Source organism: Sander vitreus, chromosome 7, assembly GCF_031162955.1.
Source record: "Sander vitreus isolate 19-12246 chromosome 7, sanVit1, whole genome shotgun sequence".
Lineage (NCBI taxonomy): Eukaryota > Metazoa > Chordata > Actinopteri > Perciformes > Percidae > Sander > Sander vitreus.
Window position 1 is genome coordinate 24943770 of NC_135861.1, and position 13698 is coordinate 24957467.

General features: G+C 39.7%; 1 protein-coding gene across 1 annotated transcript in view; it reads left to right on the forward strand.

Annotated features, from left to right (window-relative positions):
• Positions 1-13698, forward strand: part of camta1a (calmodulin binding transcription activator 1a) — a 286670-nt gene that overhangs the window by 260808 nt on the left and 12164 nt on the right. The window contains exons 10-11 of the mRNA XM_078254023.1: positions 2023-2149; positions 3598-3732. Of these exons, the coding sequence (XP_078110149.1) occupies positions 2023-2149; positions 3598-3732 (262 nt within the window). The remainder of the gene's footprint in view (positions 1-2022; positions 2150-3597; positions 3733-13698) is intronic.

A 13698-nucleotide genomic window follows, 5' to 3' on the forward strand; every position in this document is an offset into this window, starting at 1 on the left:
TGCAGAGATATTAAAACACACCATTTTTAGAATAGGCAAAAATAACAGATTTATACTACATGAGAAAAACAGCATGGTTTTTACCCCAAAAACGTATGGGATTATCATGAAGTGGCCATGTCTGTAAAGGAAAGACTCTTGGGTAGAACCCATTTTCTTTTAGATATCTTATGGTAAGAGTTCAAGGGGCCCTTGAAAATGGCCATCCTTACCAAAATTTAGCCCAAATTTCTAGCGTTATTTAGCCCCCTTCCAGAAAAGCTAGCATGTCATGGTTGATACCACTGGATTCCTTAGGTTGTTTATGTTTCTAATATGTTCACTCTAGCTGGGCCGATGTTGCAGTCTGTTATACACACAATGAGTGCAACAAATGAAAAAAAGAGAGGTATAAGAGAAATTCAAAGCTTACTTTCTCACCTCTGCACATATGGCCAATCACAGTGTGAACTCGGCCTAAAAGTCAGATCGTTGGTTTTCGGAAACAGAAGTGGTCGGACACAGCCCCCTTATCCGACATTGGAAAGGTGTGGGGGGAGGGCGTTTCCAAAGCTATTCGACCATCCGACAAGCACACTACTATCTCTTCTTTATATTGTTTGGGTTAAAAATAATTGAATCCATAATTTGCCTATATATAAGATAAGATAAACCTTTCTTGTCATTGGAAAGAGACCCATACAATGACATTGTGAGTGCCACAACAGAAGGTGCATTAGAGATAAACACAAGAGATAAAGGATACATACAGCTAAAAACAAGAATACATCGACCAAAAATATGTAGACCTCTAATATATTGCGCATTAAATTTCCCTTTTACATCATGTAATGCACAGTCTTGTCAGTATTACAATTATGTTGTCAGCAGCAACACCCTCCTCCAAGCAAGCACAAGCACTTCTGATGATGAAGTATACTGGCGCCTTAGGGAGCTGCAGACACTACTCTGGGCTGAAAAACATACTGTGATCTGTTCTTTATATTGTTTGTGTTAAAAAAATATTTCATCTATAGTTTGCATATATAGTGTGCAGTAGTGTCTGCAGCTCCTACGGCATACTGTAGGTATATAGATATATACCTGTGTCCTTGCATTTGTATTTCAATAGCAAGTTTTCCCATGCAGAGTGCATACAAAAGTCCCATACAAAAGTGTCAAAATGGCCATTGAAACTTCTCAAACTGATTTGGGAATGACAGATATCTTTTGAAAGCAGCAATAATGTCTTGGAATTAATAGAGAGATCCACAAGTTTGAAAGACTTTCTGCCATAAAAACTGACATCATTGGGATCTACTGTAGGAGTGACTGAGTACAGCAGTCAAAGCAATGATGTCCATATAGGAGAATACTTACGGAAAATGAAAGTGGTAGATTGTATCAAAAGTAAGGAAAATGGAAGAAGCATGGTTATGTGAAATGTTACTTTTCTTTTCAGATTAAGATGAGGACTGCATGTCTGCAAATACTGTTGAGGCCTGGGTTTTGAATTTGAAAAATATACCACCAGTCACAGTAGAGGAAATGTATAAGTATGGACAATAGCATCTAGCATCAGCTGAAAGTTTGACATATAAATCTAACATGAAACAGTCGAGAGACAAGCAGAATTCTAGATGAAGTTTGAGTTCTAAAACGAAAATTTTTAATTAAATATTTGACCGAAAATATGTAGACCTCTTAATATAATGTGTATCAAATTCCCCTTTGACATCATGTAATGTACAGTCTTCGCAGTATTACACTCATGTTGTTAGCAGTAATACCCTCCTCCAACCTCTGGAGGGCAGCACAATATTTTAATGTTGCTTGCTTTAGAAAAATGCATCTAGTGAAATGATTCTGCATATCCACATGATGGCAGCAGAGATCAGTATCAGAGTTGTTTTCTGTTCCTCTGTGTCATTCTTATCTTTGCACGCTAGATGGCAGAGTAACAGCAAATAATGTAAGCTTAAACCTGACCTGGTAATTGTAGGCTAATATAAGTTTGTTTTACCCATGTGCCCTTCTTTTCAGGGTGGAGTTAAAGTGCTGATCACTGGGCCCTGGCAAGAGGCCAGCTCAAACTACAGCTGTCTGTTTGACCAGATCTCAGTCCCAGCTTCTCTCATCCAACCAGGGGTGCTGCGCTGCTACTGCCCAGGTAGGACAGGAGAGTGCTCACACACACACACACACACACACACACACACACACACACACACACACACACACACACACACACACACATCAAAGAAAGGGACGTTGATTTCACCATCCCATTATTCATAAACCATCAGAGGAAATGATTTTACTACTGGTGATTAATTTTTTAGATTTTCAGCTAAAAGGCCAATTTCGTTTTCTATGTCGTTGCTTTCAGGCTGGGGCGTTGGAAGGGTTGTGGTGCTTAGTTCTTTGTGTACCAATAAACATATATTGTATCTTTCATGCATATCATTAGCTTTCATTTATTTGTTTGAAGTAGTAGCCTGCAGGTTGACAATATGATCTGTGATGGGTGATCTGGTCAGCAAGATGTTTTGTGTATTTATTATTGATTTTTACACATTGTTTTTAAGGGAAGTAATTGCTTTTTCCTTTTTTTTTGCGATCAAATGTTTATTGAAAACAACACACAAAGTTTACAACCAAAACTACAACTTGTTTTTTTATATGACAACAATAAAAAAAGTATGTACTTAGAGAAAAATCACAAAATATACAAACTGCAGGCTTATCTATATATATTTATATATGTTATATTTTATTTTTTTATATGACAACAATAACAAAAAGAGAAAAATCTATAAAAAATATACAAAATGCTATATATATATATATATATATATATATATATATATATATATATATATATAAAAATGATAATGATATATATATATATATATATATATATATATATATATATAAATGATAATGTATATATATTAAATAACAAAACCTAAGCAGCACCCCTCCCTCCCGGACAAATGAACACACATACACACTCATATTAGGAATTTTCACTGTTGGATACCAGCACTCCATCAATGTAACAAGGGAGTAAACATATATATATATGCATCCTAAACACACACACACACACACACACACACACACACACACACTCACACGCACACACATATACATACACACAGATACACCCACATGATACCAGCACTCCATCAATGTAGATTAATTGCTTTTTTTAAATTAATCTTAACATTTAGATATAACAATACTAAATGTCCAAGTACATTTTGTAACAATGAGCGAAAACAATCCTGATCTAAACCAGTGTTTAGCTGTTGCATACTGTTAAGTCCTGTGTCAACAGCTACTGTATGTCTGTCAAACTGTCAAAAATGTATTTAGTCAAATAAATTAAAGATGTAGGAGGTTAAGCCTCATGTGGCATCATGTGAGTCGCTGAAATAATGTTAATATTATTCTAATGTAGTGATGTGATTTAAGCCCTAAATTGTAATTTTTTGTTTACACTGACAGTAGTCGTGCATGGAATATTGAGCCAGTTGAATCTAGCCACATAATAGTGACATTGTTGTGTATACTTTATACGTGCTGGATTCTCATTATCCTCTCGCTCTCCAGCGCATGACACAGGTCTGGTGACGCTGCAGGTGGCTGTCAGTAACCAGATCATATCCAACTCGGTGGTGTTTGAGTACAAGGCCCGCGCTCTTCCTTCACTGCCATCATCTCAGCACGACTGGCTCTCGCTGGATGGTAGGTCTCTCCTCCGTGTTACGTTAGCTTTGGTCCCTTGTCCTGACTCTTACTATCTGTCCGCTGACATTTCTTCCTCTCTGTTTTCTTTACTCATTACTTCTTTATGTACATCCAAATTCTTCTGCTGTCTGGCTCTCCAAATCTCCTGTGGCCTTACTGATTTTAATAGTTCATTTTGATTAATGATCTACTGGACCATCATGCATTACAAATCCTCTCTCTAGCTTTGCTTTAAACTAATTTGTCACAGCTTACACATTCACGTGCATTAGCTTTCCCTGGAGCAAAACAAGTCTGCAGGATATTGGTAAATGCTTAGGAAACTGCTAAAAGATACATTTTTACTTCTTTTTTTATCCATGTACATAGCAAAGGCATGTTTTATAGTGTATGCAATTAAATAGATAGTTTAACTCACACATTGTTTGTTGATTGTCATGTTTCTGCTGCACACATATTCAGGGATTAATGTTGTTACATCTCATATATCAGAATGACAGGGCTACAAAGCTTGAACGATAACAAGAAGATAATGACTTGGATGTATAAATGTGTGTTTCTAGCCATAAAACATGATGGTTCTTTGGTCCTCAGTCATGGCAAGATCCTTGATTTGGCTGTTTACACAGTATGTGTAGAGATAGTGTAAGTGAGTGTAGGTAAGAACCTTTAGAACCTTGCTATAAGAGTTGTTGGATAGCACCTTTTGTTGGTAATACAGCTGGACAGAAGTTTAATATTTTTATTTATCAACTTTTATTGGAATTGTATTTTTATGATATTATTTTATTAGAGTATTACAAATGTGCATAAACTTGCTATATTCTTTAAGCTGTGGTAGGCTATTTGTTTTTGGCATCATTGGGCAAACATGCCATAATAATCTTTCAGTATAGAGTAATTTAAGTGATCTGAGAGAAAACTAGACTCCTGCACCTCCTCTTGGCTCTGTTTTTAGACTTTAAAAAACCTAGCCTATGACGGGAGATTTTTGCCAATCACAGGTCATTTCAGAGAGAGACAAAGCGTTCCTATTGGCTGTTCTGCGCATGCATATGCTCGTGCAATGGAGAGGGATAGATGCAGGAAGAGCTTTCAGTCTATTTCAAATCCTGGAGGTTTTTTTGCTTTCTCAGCCCCTCTTGGTATTATCCAAGAGAAACTGATTTGAGAATTAACGTTGCTGTGTTAAGATGTGTTGAGTGAGACATTTTGTCTTTCACTTTGCAGTCTTTTGTTCTGAGATGTGCAAATCCAATACCACATGTCGTATTTAAAGTGTCATTTTAAGGTCAGTGCCTAAGGTCACTTGCTTATGTTACAATAGAAAAGCTATTGCAATGACGAATTTGGACATTTTATTATTCTTTGTAAATTGTTGGTGTGATCTGATCTCCTTACTGTAAAAAAAGTGTTTTCAGATCAGCACTGTAGAGGTCTTCTACATATAACAAAAGATGCTGCAGAGTTGGCAAATTTCCATTCTGTTTAAATTCAAGTCAAATATGAGTCAAAGACCTACTGTAGGCATGTTCACCAGAATGTAATGAGTATGCAAGTCTTTGTCTGTGTGTGTGTGTGTGTGTGTGTGTGTGTGTGTGTGTGTGTGTGTGTGTGTGTGTGTGTGTGTGTGTGTGTGTGTGTGTGTGTGCGTGCGTGCGTGCATGCGCGTGAGTGCCGGGGAAGCATTGCTGCAGTGCTTGAGCATTGACAGGATAAAGTAGGCCACGGTGAAGCACAGGCTCACAGGACAGCTGCATTGCAGACAGCCCTTGAGGGAGTGGGAGTGAGTAATGGAGAGCTGGCGGCTCCCATACACAGCAATACCAGTGGATCCCTCCGCCATTCATGCCCTACTGCCTCACTGGCCCATTCACAGAACCAGTTAAGGAGGAGCTGACTGTCTCAGGGAAAACACAGCCCACCCTATTACCTTACTTATATTAACCCCTTGCCTGCCATCTCTAACTATTTTTTCTTTCATGGCAATCTATGGTCTTGTATTTGAGGGTGACAATGACAGGTAGGGATCCACAAAGATCAATGACTGCGTTGGAATTTTCATTTGTAAAGGTAAAAATAAATGATCTCTGCTGCATCCAGCTACTGATAAATCATTTGTCCCTACAATTATTTGAGAGAGACATTCATTTGTAATTTACAGTATTGTCAAAACAGCACAAATAAGTGCACAGAGATTGTGTGATACTTTAACAGAATATGACATACAATGTAAAGTTTAAATATAAACGTGCAATGTGAGTGTGCTTTGTTCCGTACCTGTGTATACAAATTATGTAACATTATGTCAAGCTAATGTGGCACCAGGTGAGTTTCTGTGTACCTGTGTGACAGAGAGAGGTTAGCCATAGCAAAAGGGATGGATTGTCTTTGAAAACTTGAAGTGTGCCAATCACACACATCATGGATTGTTAATACAAGAAATGAGTGATCAGCAGCTTCAGGACCACCCCACTGTGGACAGCGACCCTGGCGCAGAGCGCACTTTAAACTTCATGAGGGTTACTATACAAGATTTAGTTTTTCTCGCAAAAGTAAATACTATCTATTGGCCATTGTTTACCACCTGTAATCCCACACAAATTCAATTTCCACGATGATATCTAGACTGCATAATTTATTTCAGAAGTAGGGCAGAATGTAATCACTAGGGCACGTGCAGTCATCACATCGATTATGTCCACAGTCTTGAGGCACAACAGGAGAAGCGAAACGCGCTTCTCATCCATCGGAATAATGACAGCTAGCCATTTAGTTTACGACTTTTAAAACACTAATGTGACCAGATCCATGACTGTAACGTTACAGACTCACGCTACTTAACCCCTGCGGTCAGTCACTTGATATCGGCTGCTGACATTACGTGCAATATTTTGTCTAAGTCCGCAGCGGTGTGTTATACAGCTTTGTGAGTTTGTTCCCCCATGGAAGACTCACTGTGCTATGATGTGCTAATGGCACAGCTGCCTGCCTGCCTTGATTTGTCATAATGCAGAGTGGGGGAAGGGGCGCTTTTCTCTGCAGCACTGCAGGTACGGAGCCATGGGCAGGACAGAAAAGCTGTCGGAGCTGCAGAGCACTCATCGTCTGCCCCAATAAGTCCCTGAGCTCAGATCCCACGACCCGAGCCGGGAGAGGTTCGCTGGAAACTGCCAAATGACAGCCCCGCATAGCGGCATACTGGCTGCCTGTTAGTGTTGATGGGAGCGTGTTGACAGTACTGACTCTGAGCCTTACTACACCGGCGTGACAAACGGCAGACCGCGTACACATAATGCAGGAGCGGAGTGGGCGTGTTTGGGTAAACATGGTAAACAACCGCAAACAGAACGAGATTTAGTTTCAGACGGCAGCTAGGCTAGGAGAGGGCGAATCCAGTCGTGTTTTGAACGGTTGTACCGACTTTCTCCGGTGAGGGAAAGACTCCGTGCAGGCGCACAGTGAACCGTATAAACAGCCACACGCGTCGAGCAGAGTAGATCTATTTGATCAGCAATACTTATTATTATAACAATGCCAAATAACCAATAATAATATGATAAGGGGCGAGCTTTTAGGAGCAGGACCGCGGCTCGAGGAGGAGGCGGAAAACGGGAATTAGGGCGTCTGTTTACCGGCTGCACGTGCGCACAACGTCTCCTAGCAGCGGTATTTGTCATTTTACTGCAGGCTGGGATAGCAGCGACTACTAGAAACACAAGGAAAGTGTGTATGTGTGTGAGGTGAAACAAGTGAGGAGGAGGAGGGGGCTATTAGAGGAAGAAGAGTAGTGAGCGGTCTTCCTCTCTCTCTCTCGCTCTCTCTCTCTCTCGCTCTCTCTCTCTCTCTCTCTCTCTCTCTCTCCTCACGTCGCTCTCTTGCCTCACTTTGTTCTATTGTTGACGAGTGCTCTGTTGAGATTGAGATTCAGTCTACACCAAGGATATATATTTTTATTGTTTCTCCGTATAACACCATGCAGTAGTCTGACCGTGAGACTGTGGGGGCAAAGCTGCAATTTGAGTGAAATGCTTTGGTTGGACTACTTTGGGTCAGGATGCCTGTGAATGACACCTGCATTTCCTAAAAGACAAAAGAGGCAGTATCTTTTGGCTTTGAGGTGGACTCTACCAATGGAAAATAAGATAGAAGGTTAGAAGTGTTAAGTTCAACCTATGGCTGTAGTAATGTGTTGTGTCTGTGTTGTGTTGTGTTTGGGCTGTTTTCATATGCTGTGCCTTTCTCGTGTATGCCAGAAGAAGTTGAAGTTACACGTTTCTTTGAACATCCCGCATGCTCAGTTATTGTGTCTTAATGTAGTCCAGCTGTGTCTGTGCTGTAGCGGAGTTTTAAAGAAATGGTCTATTTTAACCACATGCTTCCTTCAAGTGTTCCATGTGACTCTGCCTCATTGCAGAGCACCGGAGAGTTGATGTTGATAGTAGCCAACTCCTGAATCACGACTAGTGCTTGGGCATATTAAAGACTCCCCAAGACGCAACAATACCAACAATAGTATTTGCTTTCCTGGCATTTTGATTAGCAAAGGAAGTTATACTTGTAGCTCTCGTGCACCTGTTTTCTCAAGTCGGGTACTTTTGGCAAAACCTGCCTCTCACATTTGAATGATTCATGACTCGTTCTTGACAGTTTTAGTCTGTTTGCTATGTTGTACTAAATTATCAGTGTGTCTCAGGCTAGTGTCCTTAAATTGCCAGCTGCAAGTGTTGTTACACGTGTTGATGAAAGTGTTGTAGCGCATTGGAGCGATGTCGCATCCCTGAGTGCTGCTCAGGTTATCGGGGCCAGCGAGTCGTCGGTGAAATCTACTTGTTTCAGATTGCATTCAATGCTGATATCAACAGCGTGGAATAATTAAACAGTTAAAATAGGGAGAAATAAAAACCACGTTAGTACAGTAGTCCATCGTGAGTGCTGCCGCTGAGCTTTTCAGCACCACAGATCTGTGAACAGCGACTTCACTTTAACCCCGTTTAGTCTTGAGCGCTTTTCTTTACTGTTTCAAGTGAGAGAATTGCAGATATAGGCTGCATTTATCTACCTGTTGCTCATCTGTGTATATCGCTATATTCAATGCATGGAACAAGATGCATTGTACCCTCTTAAAAGAACTGTGAAAGACACAATACAACAGACCAAAGTTGTGAAGTTGGATGAATCACCACAGTGCTTTTGTATGTTTTACATAGGTCTACTGCATATGCATTCGTTGTAGTAATCCCAAATAACGCTATTTGGTAGCCACTTTAATGCAAAGTGGTTTACTTAGTATAATTGGCAGCAGTAGGAACAGTTTGGTTAACTGCACAACACCATTTGTTAGTTTATTAGTACTAGTGAAAGTAGGGTTAGTTAGTAGTAGCACTACTAGTACAGTAGCAGTAGTAGTTGTGTGCTTGTTGCAGAAGCATGAGTAGCAATATTAATATTGATAATATCACTTTAGCAGGAGTTTTTCCCCCTTTGCCATAGCCCCCAATAACCCAACAAAGTGTGTGTGTGTGTGTGTGTGTGTGTGTGTGTGTGTGTGTGTGTGTGTGTGTGTGTGTGTGTGTGTGTGTGTGTGTGTGTGTGTGTGTGTGTGTGTGTGTGTGTGTGTGTGTGTGTGTGTGACTATTATGTCAACTATATGCATTACATTTTTCATAGGGGCATGAATATGTGCAGGCTGTTAAAACAGATTTTCCTCTCGGGACATTAAAGACTGACTATCTACCTATCTATCTAATAATATCAATCATAACAGCAGTATTATTAGTTAATGTCATTTTCAGAACTGTGTTTCTGTAGCTGTTGTAGTAATAACAGAAGCAATAGCAATAGTAGTCGTACTAGTAACAGAAACAGTGGCGTGCTAATGCTTACAGCTAAAGATGATGGATCACCCCAGACAAGAGGGTTTAAAGAGATAGGTACATTTAAAGAGAAACTGACATTTGTAGAGAGCACACATGTCTGACTTCTATTGTTGACTCCTATTATACTAATGCTTTTTACTTTCTTTCTTTAAATGTATAGTTCATCCATCCGTTTAGTCAGAGATATAGTGGGTGGACATAAAAACAGTAACACCATGTCTATTTAATGCAATCTAATATAATAGTAAAAAAATCGAAAATTGAATGTATCATGATTTGTTTGTGCAACAATTTTTTTAATCGATTCTTTTCCCTAGAATCGATATTTTGTATTTATACAGTTATTTACCGTTATTTTCTGACCGAAAGCAGAAAATGCAACAAATAAATGTTATGTACTTCTTAGTCTATATCGATGACGTTTCATTTCCAGGATTGTTCTGGTGCCGACGGAAATTCCGCCGGATTCATTTCATTTATTCAACTTTTGTTTTTTTTTAAAGCTTTAGTGCATAACTTTTTTGCTTTGCCAAGTTTTAAAGCTATAGATTGTGGTTTGCATTAGGTTACATTATAGTATGCATCACAATCTGTCTGTGCTGTGATTTGAAAAATGCAATAAATTGTCAACCTCTGTGCTAACAGGCTCCAGTCTGCTTATTTAGAATAAGGGGATTATATATTATTCTGTTTTCTTAGCTAATTGTATGGTGTATTAATAACTACAATCTATATAAAGTGCTTCTTTTATGTTGTGTTGTAAGTTTGTTTTTTCTTTCATGGGCCAGTCTGCTAATGTGCTTATTAAATTCAGGTTCCCTCCCTGTTCCTGCTGTGCATTTGTATCCCTCTGTGGTGTCATAAAACCAAATTAAAATAGAGGGGGTAATATGCATGGTCTCAAACCAAGATAAAATAGCTAAATATCATGTATCTATCTCTATTCACTCTGCTGTCTGTCCTTACTTCAATTTTCAATTGTTACTAGAGTACAATATACCCTAGATAGGATTCCAGTATGTGACGAAAGACTGAAATACAATTTGAAGTACAATGTTGAAAAAGATTTAGAGGAAAAGGGAGGACAGGCTGAGAATCCTTTAGCCTAACTGTGTTGTCTTACTATTAATGGAACGCTTTGGAGACGTCCTGTCCCTTGAGTTGTGGTGTGTTATATCACATTGATTCATCTGTGAATTATTTCTCCATTCAGCTCTCATTTGCACTCCTGCCTGCAGCAGATGTGTCAAGCAGCATATAGTTGTTTATGCAAATAGGAAGATAATGATATGTACTTGTTACTGTAGCAAATGTCAATCTATAAAAAACTACTCTACTTTCCAAGACAAAAAGCCAATACTTTGTTACTCAATTAGTGTGAAAGTGGATGACAGTAAATCCCCATGGTGTGCACTCTTGGCAAACTGAAAGCTGAATAATTGCATTGTGTCATATTGAAGGTAAAAACCTTCAATATGACACAATGTAATTATTCAGCGTTCAGACTGTACTCATATTGACCTATATAGCTGGACCAATGCCAGTAGGTTAAGAGCTGCTTCACCTTTATGGCAGACCAAAACAGTATAATTCAAGCATCGTGACCTTTGTTTGCAGTTATTAAACTATGGTCAAGAATATATTCTCTGGGGAAACAATGGTGAGACGCAATCGTTCCACCTGTTGCTGTTGTAATTTGGTGATGCTATCACTGCAAAACAAGAATTCCAGTGATGCAGGCAATCTTACTGGCTTAAAGACGTGAAATCAAAATTCTAAATGTTTTCTTCTGTTTGGCAAAAAAATCAGAGGTAATTGCCTTGTGTGTGTGAAGGACTTCTGCTGTTGTGTACAGGTTGCACATGGTTGTATGCAAGACTGGTAAAGCTAGAGAACATTTGCTCACTGACAACTGATTTTTGGCTTGAGGTACAGAGCATACAAAACATGGCCAATCACCTAACGGAGAGAAAACAGCAAGCATGTTTTATGGCAAAAAAATGAAATCTGTATAAATCTGTAGTTGTATGCATGTTCCTCCAAGTGATCCAGTTTCCTGCAACATTCTAAAGACATGTCTTTAGACTGTTGCAGGAAACTGGATTAGGGAATTTAGGGGAATTACAAGTTAGGGGAATTGGAAACTCAAAACTATGTCTAGGTGTGAATGTGTATGGATTTGTCTGTTTATGTGTGTTAGCCTGGATAGGATGGCCTCTTAACTGCCCCGCGACCCTGAACAGGATAAGCCATATTGCAGATGGATGGATGGATAGATGGCATCCTAGAATTGATATGATACCATGACAACAGATTGTACAAAAGAAAAAATGTCTCTTTCACGTACAATTTTATTCTTTGAACAGTTGAAATTACTGAGTTACTCCTCTGCTAATAAGAATAAAAAGAAAGAAAAAACAGTAATAGATGGAAGCCACAGCCACTGATTACACTACAGTACGTAAAAGTAAAGTCAGCCTTTGATCAACTGACAGCCATGTGTTCCAGCTGCGAGGGCTGCTGCCAGATGGCCTGGCCCCTTCCCATGCACGGTCACAAATACCAGCCCCTGTCAGTCAGCACACACAGAGACCCAGAGGGAGGCTGGCCTCCGTTCTTTCTGCTGGGTTACATGTGAGAAGTTGGCTGGCTGCAGAGCGATAATGAGGCCCAGTACTAAACTTGATTGGCATGAACACAACCAGAGGTTTAGAAATCTTAGAAAAAAGATTTCATCCCACACTCTTTTAGAAGTTCACTATATGAATAACCCTCCTCCTGTCTTCTCATTTCCCTTCACCTTGTTCTTTCTTCACCTGTAAGCTCTCCTGCTGTCTTCTTCTGTCTCTTCAGCCTGTTCAAACTCCCACTGTGCGCTTAAAAAAAACAGCCTTGTCCTTCCTTCCCTTATCCGTCTGTATATCAACCTGTCTCATGGGGAGCTGCTGCCATCTCAAAGCGATGAGACACATCACATGGCATGGCAGGGCTATGACGTAGTGTGGGTTAGAACCCAATGGGGTCCTCTGCTCTCTGCTTCTCTCAGAGTGCACCAGTGTCCTTTGAGAGAAGCTAATAAGAAGCAACAGCAGAGTAGGCATGGGCCGGTTACCGGTTTCAAGGTATACCGCGGTTTGAAAAAGTCAAGGTTTCAAAACCACTAACATTTTCCGTCATACCGTTCCTAAGGTATGAGCTGTTTTTTATGAGAGAAACTGCAGTTTAGTAATCCGTCTCCCTGCCAGTGTGCATGCAAATGTTGTTTTTTATCCAGACATTTAAAAAAAGAATGCATTTTAAAGCTGTAATTGCAATACCGTAACACCGTGAAACCGTGATATTTATGAAGGTTATCATAGAGTCAGAATCGTATACCGGCCCATGTCTACAGCAAAGCCACAGAGATCAGGCGCCAGAAAGTATACTTATGCTATGGATTTTATGCAGAACTGACTACTAGCTGTGTGACTTTCCCCATGAAACCCAGCTTCTTAATCCGTATGACGGGACCAGGTCACGGCCAGTGTCTGGTGGGTCCCATGATGACAACACTAGTAATTTATTCTAATGAGCGTTGGTCCCAAGACAAGCGACAAAATTACTCAGTTGGGTTATCGGTCATGAAAGTTCAAGACCTCTTTTCACAGAGTATTACCCAGGTGTTTTTTTCACATTCTGGATGCGTAATGTTCTCCTTTTAGCCAAGGCAACTGTCACTCTATTAAAAGACCCAAAGTGTGGTGTTTTCCCATCCTCTGCACATTTTCATCCCAGAGGTGAGAGGTTTTCCTCTCACTTCTGAGCGGAGACAAGGTCATCATTGAGCAGCATATTCACTTTTACTGTCATTTCAAAAAACACACTCTTAATTGTTATGTAACAGCCTATACAGAAAAAGAATACTTCATTCTCTTAGCTGTTCTCATGAAGTAACTCTCACTAAAAACCACTTAAACACTCCACAGTATAACCCACAACAGATATGAGTTCAGGTAGATAGAAGTGTGAGAGAATTGATGGAGCATGAAAATCAGTGTAGTTTTTGATTTAGTAATGTGAAGAGTTCTCTCTCCTTTTGTATTTT